The sequence below is a fragment of the Neltuma alba genome, unplaced genomic scaffold (genome assembly GCF_004799145.2).
Source record: "Neltuma alba isolate B1F8T4 unplaced genomic scaffold, ASM479914v2 tig00011892_pilon, whole genome shotgun sequence".
NCBI lineage: Eukaryota > Viridiplantae > Streptophyta > Magnoliopsida > Fabales > Fabaceae > Neltuma > Neltuma alba.
In genome coordinates this window covers 14,726-23,343 of record NW_021636490.1, presented here as the reverse complement: position 1 = coordinate 23,343, position 8,618 = coordinate 14,726, and the positions used below count along the sequence as shown (strand labels likewise).

General features: G+C 35.8%; 2 protein-coding genes across 3 annotated transcripts; one reads left to right on the top strand and one right to left on the bottom strand.

Moving 5' to 3' along the window:
- Positions 1–1,470: 1,470 nt before the first annotated feature.
- LOC114719082 (laccase-11) lies at positions 1,471–3,877 on the top strand. The gene is made up of 6 exons (XM_028904533.1): positions 1,471–1,605; positions 1,691–1,842; positions 1,951–2,195; positions 2,279–2,407; positions 2,500–3,423; positions 3,532–3,877. The coding sequence occupies exons 1-6, from the start codon at positions 1,492–1,494 to the stop codon at positions 3,660–3,662; spliced, it is 1,695 nt and encodes a 564-aa protein (XP_028760366.1). The 5' UTR covers positions 1,471–1,491; the 3' UTR covers positions 3,663–3,877.
- A 1,138-nt stretch (positions 3,878–5,015) lies between these two features.
- On the bottom strand, positions 5,016–6,762 carry LOC114719083 (pentatricopeptide repeat-containing protein At5g66520-like). Of its 2 annotated transcripts, XM_028904535.1 has the most exons (2): positions 6,573–6,720; positions 5,016–6,456 (listed from the first exon to the last, which is right to left on the bottom strand). In XM_028904535.1, exons 1-2 carry the CDS (start codon positions 6,596–6,598, stop codon positions 5,163–5,165), a joined length of 1,320 nt encoding a protein of 439 aa, XP_028760368.1. In that variant the 5' UTR covers positions 6,599–6,720; the 3' UTR covers positions 5,016–5,162. The 2 variants fall into 2 exon arrangements, with proteins under 2 accessions (XP_028760368.1, XP_028760367.1); XM_028904534.1 differs by having other exon boundaries at positions 5,016–6,762.
- Between the last annotated feature and the right edge of the window lie 1,856 nt (positions 6,763–8,618).

The window sequence follows — 8,618 nt, the reverse complement described above, 5'->3', positions numbered from 1 at the left end:
TATTGTGAATGTGAAATGCTTTGCTGGCCATAAAAGTTATACTCTCCGGTCCTAATTATAAGACCCAACTTGACTTATTTGAGGAGATTTAGGAAGTAAGTTAAGTTGGTTATTTATAATAAATAAGTGTTGTTTATTCCTAAAATATCCTTGCTAATTAAGTATATTGGCTAACTATCATTATTAGAAGGATTATCTTGAAAAAAAAATGCATAAATATAAAAGAGAAATAGATTGGGTCTTATAATTAGGACCAAATAAAATCAAATTGGTCTTATAATAAGGACCGGAGGAGTACAATCGGCCATCAAGCAAGGGACTGCGTTAACTCAGCATAAAGCATTATAAAGATACATGGGTGAATTGAAACCTCCTGAACCTGAAATTAACTGCCTCAAAAGCTAATATGAAGAACACCTCAGTACTTTTTATACTTATTGTGTGTCTTCAGCAACGCTTTCTAAAATTGGACCCAGCAAGCCTTTTTAAAATAAGGAATGAAGACAGAGTATGGTCCTTCCGTCCATTGCTTAACTTGAAGTTTGACGTAGCAGTTTCTTAAAACTTGTCTTGTTTGCTTCCAACGACAAGTTGAGTCTGGTCTCAACTCCCACGCGACTGATAAACCAACCTCACTCTCCCTCTCATTTACGTTTAGGCTCAACCATTGTAATTAATGAAACACCATCGATTCATTTGTCAGCACACAGACTTGCATTATTTAAGAGTCTCACTAAGTGAACTTTTTTTTTTTTTTTGTGGAAAGATAAAATTCCATTTTATCTTCTTAAGGCCCGCTTTCATTTCAAGCAGGAAAGCTTATTTTGACATGATGATTTACTTGTAGTCTTCAAAATTTCGAGAATTTTTTAAGCGTTAGAATATATAGACGACGAATCAAATTGATCCCGTACAGGTCTACTTACCAAATGATTATTCAACTCATAAAGTCTTTTGTGATATCATGTTGAACATTCCTATCATTAAATTAACGACGATAAAAACCATTGGTTTGCACTTTGAGAACTAAACTGAACCTAAAGAACTTCTGAAGACTAAGACAAAGTTGGCGCGATAACATCACGCTTAAGCCATTGCTTCTCCTTAACGATAAAGCTTTGCCTTTTCCTATTATGTTTGGTCTCATGTAACTCTCTCACTTTGAGCTCGAATTTTTAACCTCTACTTTTGATGATACAAAAATAACTACATGTTGTGTTTCTGATGTTTGTCTTGTCCTTGAAATCTCAACCTCTACGGCAGTTCATTGGCCTTCAAGTCCTTATCAGTATATCGCTTACAAGCTTTGATCTTCAACCCCTTCGCCACCTAATCACCCTTGGGTTCTATAAACCTTTTTTAAACAAACTTATACTCTCCAATCTACCTTCATACGATTCATATATATACTCGAACATCTTTGCCTCCATGTCTCATCCTTGTGCAGTAAATCAAACGCATTGAATCGAAGCAGTTCTGCGAGAAACAGACATGGCTGGCCTGATCTTCTTCTCAGGTCACATATCTTGCCTGATCTTCTTCTTTGTACTTTTGGGCTTGGCATTTTCTCCAGCTGAAGCAGCCGTAAAGAGATACCAATTTGATGTGAGTAATCAACGTGCTATCATTTGACAGTCCTGCCCTGTGTGTATATCTATATTATTGATCACACGCTTGGCTGTTTCTGCAGATTCAAATGACAAACGTGAGTAGACTCTGCCATGCAAAGCCCATAGTAACGGTGAATGGGAGGTTTCCAGGGCCAACTATTTATGCCCGAGAAGGAGATAGAGTGCAAATCAATGTCACAAACCATGTGCCGTATAACTTGTCAATTCACTGGTATGAAAAGCCAATTTCTGTTCCTATTTATGAGACATAAACATATTAAAATGTGTCAAATTGTCAATTAATGAGTTAATACATGGATGTGGTGAATGATTATCACAGGCATGGACTGAAGCAATATCGCAATGGTTGGGCTGATGGACCTGCTTATATTACACAGTGCCCTATCAAAACTGGAAGTAGCTACACATATGACTTCAACGTTACAGGACAACGGGGGACTTTATGGTGGCACGCCCACATTCTTTGGCTGAGAGCTACTGTGTATGGTGCCATTGTGATTATGCCTAAGCCTGGAACTCCATTTCCTTTCCCTCAGCCAGCCAGAGAATTCGAAATTCTTTTAGGTCATTTCCGCACTTCTCAGTCTTCTTTCCCATTCATTTTGTTAAACCAGATGTTCAAGTAAGAAACTGGGCTTGTTCAACAGGGGAATGGTGGAACAATGACGTGGAGTTGATTGAAAAGCAAGGAAACAGAATGGGGTTGCCGCCAAATATGTCTGATGCGCATACGATCAATGGGAAGCCTGGACCACTCTTTCCTTGCTCTGAGAAACGTAAGAAATTATAATTAGAAAGCCTAAGTTATTATAATAATATCTTTACTCCAAAGAAAGCCTAATAATCTGGGAGTATGTTTTCTTTTTAGATACATTTGCAATGGAGGTTGAGCAGGGGAAGACCTACCTTCTCAGAATCGTCAACGCTGCGCTCAACGATGAGCTTTTCTTTGGGATTGCGGGTCATAACATGACAGTGGTGGAAGTTGACGCAGTTTACACGAAACCATTCACAACACAAGCAATTCTGATAGCTCCTGGACAGACCACAAACGTTTTGGTAAAAGCCAACCAAGTACGAGGTAGATACTTCATGTCTACCAGGGCCTTCATGGACGCTCCAATCCCAGTAGATAACAAAACAGCCACAGCTATTCTTCAATACAAAGGTGTCCCAAACACCGTCCTCCCACTCCTCCCACAATTACCAGCTAGAAATGACACAGCTTTTGCCCTTAGCTACAACAAGAAACTGCGAAGCTTGAACTCTGCACAGTACCCTGCTAATGTTCCTCTCAAAGTCGACAGAAACCTGTTTTACACTATTGGTTTGAGCAAGAATTCGTGCCCCACATGCGTGAATGGAACTAGGTTACTTGCTTCCTTAAACAACATCTCTTTTGTGATGCCCAAGACTGCGCTTCTTCAAGCTCACTACTTTAATCTGAAGGGAGTGTTCAGAACTGATTTCCCCGATCGGCCTCCAACCACTTTCAACTATACCGGTGCACCATTGACTGCTAATCTTGGAACTTCCACAGGCACGAGGATTAGCAAGATTGCCTTCAATTCTACAGTTGAACTGGTTCTGCAGGACACGAATCTGCTCACTGTTGAGTCACACCCATTCCATCTCCATGGATACAACTTCTTTGTGGTTGGAACTGGCATTGGCAATTTCGATCCAGCAAAAGACCCTGCGAAATATAACTTGGTAGATCCTATGGAGAGAAACACTGTTGGTGTTCCCACCGGTGGATGGACTGCAATTCGTTTCCGTGCTGATAATCCAGGTACTTATGTGTGTGTATTATATTTATATATATATAAGAATCATATGTGTCAGCAATACTCTGTATTTGATTGATAAGATTTTTTATTGGTGATATATGGCGGCATAGGTGTTTGGTTCATGCATTGCCATTTAGAGCTGCACACTGGTTGGGGGTTAAAAACGGCGTTCGTGGTAGAAGATGGACCGGGACAAGAACAATCTGTTCTGCCTCCGCCCAAGGATCTTCCACAATGTTAGCTTCAAATTTGGATTTGTTTGGAATGTAATTTGATGATTTAATTGTGATTTAGTTGTTTTTATTCTAAGCTTTCATGCATAAGTTGCGGAAAGTTTGGTTACGAGATATAATGGGAGAGAACAATCCAATACCAACATCATATCATAATGTAATAAAATGTCAAAAATGTACTAACGAACCAGGCTATACTTGTCCTCGCGTTTCCTTTTTTTTTTTTTTTTTTTTTGGGTAACATGTTCTTGTGTTTCTTGTTACTCTGACCTGTAATTTGTTCAACATTCTCTTGTATTCTTCACCCTAGAATGAAATAAAATTAAAGTTACCACTTTTTATATTGACAGTTTTTACATAACAATATTATTTGTGAGAAAATGCATCAGAACTTGTAGTAGCGATTCAGAATCCAAACTCAACCTTGATTCATCTCTAATGCTGAGAACACCATATTCTTTTGAATTTTTTCAATGGAAGATGAACTTTTCAGTCCCGTTTTTATCTACAATACTGCATCTTCGATCCACTTCATTTTCGCTACAAATCTAGATGGTCAAATTTATAATGTAACAAAAGTTAGTACTACCTCCGGTCATAATTATAAGAGCTAGTTGATTAATTTGAGGAGATTAAGGAAAGAAATTAAGTTAGTTATTTGTAATAAATAAATGATGTCTTTCTTAAAATATCCTTGCTAATCAAGTGTATTGGTTAGAACTACTATTGTTGGAAGGACTACTTAGGAAAAAAATGTAAATATAAGAGACAAAGTGGATTGGGGTCTTATATTTAGAACCAAAATAAAAGTAAAACAAGATCTTATATTAAAAACCGGAGGTAGTATTTTATAAACATATAGCCAGAATGTTAAAAAAAGAAAAAATAATAATTAAATCTATATCGCATGCAGATACAATGGTCCGGATCTGCAAAGTGAATCCAATGAAGATGAAGTGGATGGAAAGCGTAGCAAAGAAGTCCTCCCTTGCATATATGACCTCACATTTCTTCACTTCATCTTCATTTCAGGGTTCCTTGCAACAAAAATTAAAGTTACTCCCTTATAACAAATAAATTTTTGTTTGTTTGTTTGACATGTGCAAATTTCAATCTGGTCCCTCGCATTAGATAATCTAATGCTTAGAAGCAGCATCTGATAAGTAGAGTTTTAAGATGTTAGTGCTTTGAATCCAGTGGTCAGTCGACATTATTAATTTAATTTCAATTGTTAATTTTTTTATTCCTAGTATTGGACCGTAATGGAGAATAAGTCTCTTTCACTCAACCTAATCACCCTAGGTCCATCTAAATTAAATTTAGATAATCTAAGTCGGTAATATTATTTTTATTATATATTATTTTAAACAAAAAATAAACTCTTACAAATTGATTAAAATGGCTGTCTACATTGAAAAGAATGAGCGGATCACCAGCGTAACATCTAGTGGTGAAAATTTGAACCTCCTTGAGAACTACAGATCTCCAAGCTCGACTTCGGTTTGCAATTATATATCGCCCCACATATCATGAATCTCTTTGATATGGCACGATCCACCCCCAGCAAAGAACTCATGCACAGCTCCGTTAAGGGTGATGGCACTACATCCTTGATGATTCACAAGTCCTCTTTCTTTGACCTCTCTTCTTACTTGAATTGCCTGGTCCCATTCGCCAGCTGCAGAATGAATGCTTGCCAAATGAATATATCTTCCTTCATGATCAGGGTCCACTTCAATTAGGATTTTCCCAATCTCTTTGCCAAGCTCAAGATTTCTGTGCATATTGCAGGCATTGAGCAATGCCCCCCATATAGCAGCATTTGGCTTTATGGGCATTGAATCTATAAACTCCTTTGCTTCCTTCAACGACCCTGCTCGACCCAGAAGATCCACCATGCATCCATAATGCTCTATAGTTGGCTTCATCTTATAAACAGAACTTATGCTCTCAAACAGTGACTTTCCTTCTTCAATTAGTCCTCCATGACTACATGCAGTCAGAATTGCGGTGAAAGTAATTGAAGTTGGCTTGATTCCAGTTTTCTGCATCTGATTAAACCATTCAAGTGCTTCTCTTCCCCTTCCGTGGACGGCAAAGCCGCCGATTAAAGCTGTCCAGGCGCGCACACATTTCTTCTCCAATTTCTTAAACACTTCTTTGGCCTTTTCCATTTCACCACACTTGACATACACATCCACAAGTGCACAGCCCAAAATTGAATCTTCTTTTATTCCATTTTTATGAATGTAGGCGTGAATCCATATAGCTTGGTCCAATGCTCCCAGACCTGCACATGCTGAAAGAGAACAACTCAGAGTTACACTATCAGGTTTGAACCCAGCAATCATCATTTCTTGAAAAAGAGACAGAGCTTCCTTGTTCAGTCCCACCTTAACAAACCCATTAATCATGGTTGTCCATGAAATAACATTCTTCGCTGGCATGGCTTGGAAAATCTCGTTAGCCATGTCTATGCTTCCAAGTTTGATGTACCCATCAATCATTATATTCCAAGAAACAATATCTCGTTGGGGAAGCCGATCAAACAGGCGGCGTGCATACTCAATGCTGCCGGAATTTCCATAAACATGAAGGAGGGAGTTTGTGGCATGGACCTCTGAACCAAAGCCCCTTTTGATTACGTGAGCATGAATTTGTTTGGTTTCTTCAAAAGCTGAGAGAGCAGAACATGCTTTGAGAAGGAAAGGGAAAGTGTAGGCATTGTACGTGACCGGATGATGGAGCATCTGTTGGTAGAAAAGCAGGGATGCTTCTGGGAAATTACTGTTTGAGTATGCTCTGATCATGGTGTTCCACATGATAATGTTAGGGGATTTTATTCCGTCAAAAATCATTCGAGCATAAGATAAGTCCCCAAATTCTGAAGATGTGCATGAATCTAAGAGCTTGCTTACTGTAATCTGGGGCGTATAGCTTCCATGTTTCAAAACGCGGGCATGAATCTGCTTTAGTTCTTTCATGCTTGAGCATCTCTCGAGCAGATTCAGGGTCTCCTCCGCATTGCTTTGCAGTAAGGGTTGGTTTGAGGGAGTTAGCAGCATTCTTATCACTAAGCACAAAGAAATCAAAGTATAATTGAATCGAGAAAATAGAAATGCGTTGGGTAAAGTTCAGAATAAGGCAATCTGACGTTTTGTATTCAAGGCCTCTGTTATTCACCCGTGTTGGGATAAGATACTTGGACATCGAACAAAGAATCCTCTTTACAAGAAAACAGAGCAAGAAAATCACAGAAAATTAGAATACTTATTATATTAAAAAAAACTAAAATTTGAATCACCCTTTATAGAAATTTGTTATTTCCAGTGCTATTTTGTATTTTCTAGGTTCTTTTTCCTTAAAAAAACTATTTCTTTTTATTTAATAAATAAATCATGCCTAAATCGGTTGGCAAAGAAAAAAAATCATGTCTAAATCAATTTCTTTTATTTTAGTTACTAAAAATTATGTTTTTATAAATAAAAAAGTTAAATAATAAAAAATGATTATTGCTGCATCTTAATTAGTTTTTAATGATCTTTTTACTCAATTTTATCCATATATTCAATTTTTATTGATTTTTAGTTTTGTTAAATTTTATAAAAATTAAATTAAATTAAATTAAAATCTCTCCTAGAGCGTGTGATATTTCATGTTTATTTTTCTACCTAAATAAATTTTATGGTATTTTATAAATAGATTTACACCTTAACCCATCAATAAATAGGATTTCTTTTTAGTACTTGTTTGGAGCTGCTTAATATAAGCACTTCTAATAATGTTCATGTAAATCAAGACAAATCTCTTCTTATGAACTTATCTAGTATTTCTTAAATTATTATTAAAAAATTGCTTTTGAAAGATCATATTGTCATCCAAACAAATCCTTAGCCCCTCCAACACACACTTGGTAGGAAAGCAACATTAGTCCCTAAAATTTGAAAATTGACTTCAAAATGTACCTAATAATTATGATTTTTATGGTTCTTTTACAAAATATTGACTTAAATAGGTTTATTAGCAAAATAATAAAATTCTCTTATTTTAATTTAATTCTCTGATAATAGATGGACAGCTTGGATTTCATAAAATCAAGCATGTCAAACTCAACTCCGTGAAAATAAATAAAAAGATAAAGTATATATTTGATCATTTAACTTTGTATAAGATTTTAATTTAGTTTCTTAACTTTAAAAAGTATACATTTGGTCCTTTAACCCTAAAATTATTAAATTTCAGTGATGATTTTTTGTAACAATCATGGATTTTTTGAAACTAAACTTAATATGTTAGCATTTGATAATGTTTTATCAACATTTAAGATCTCAATGTCATCATTTTTTAAAAAAATTTAGGATTAAAGAACTAAAAGTATACTTTTTAAAGTCAAAAGATCAATAAAGAACTAAATATATACTTTAGCCTAAATAAAAAGTTAAAGGACTCGCTTATTTCACTCTCTGAAATAATTAATACTGTTCTCAACGTAAAATTTTTTCTAATGTTCCAGTCGTGTTTGTGTGAAAAACTCCTATAATTATTTAAATTATTTAAATATTTTATAAGATAAAACTCTTCTCGTATTTTTATACTAAATTATTTAAAATAAGCTAATATAATGATAAACATGGAATGATTGTTTGCATAAAATCAATATATGAAGATACATCATACATTGCTATTACAATAACACGCCTCTCATATTACTTTCTTCTCATTTTTAATTTCAATACAAAATCTTATTGTTTTTGCCAGTTCGATACAAAATCTTACTACGGGTCTCGTATGTATGGATATCTATTTCATCCAAAACCATCGCCAATCGGGTCGTTCTATGCTCTGATTTTTCGAGAAAATGTGGGCCCATGTTGGCCCCTTTTGATTAAAAACAAAGCAATAATCTTCGGCTAATTGACAAATTTAAGGGCCTGTTTGGTTTGAGGGAAGGGGAGGGGAGGGAG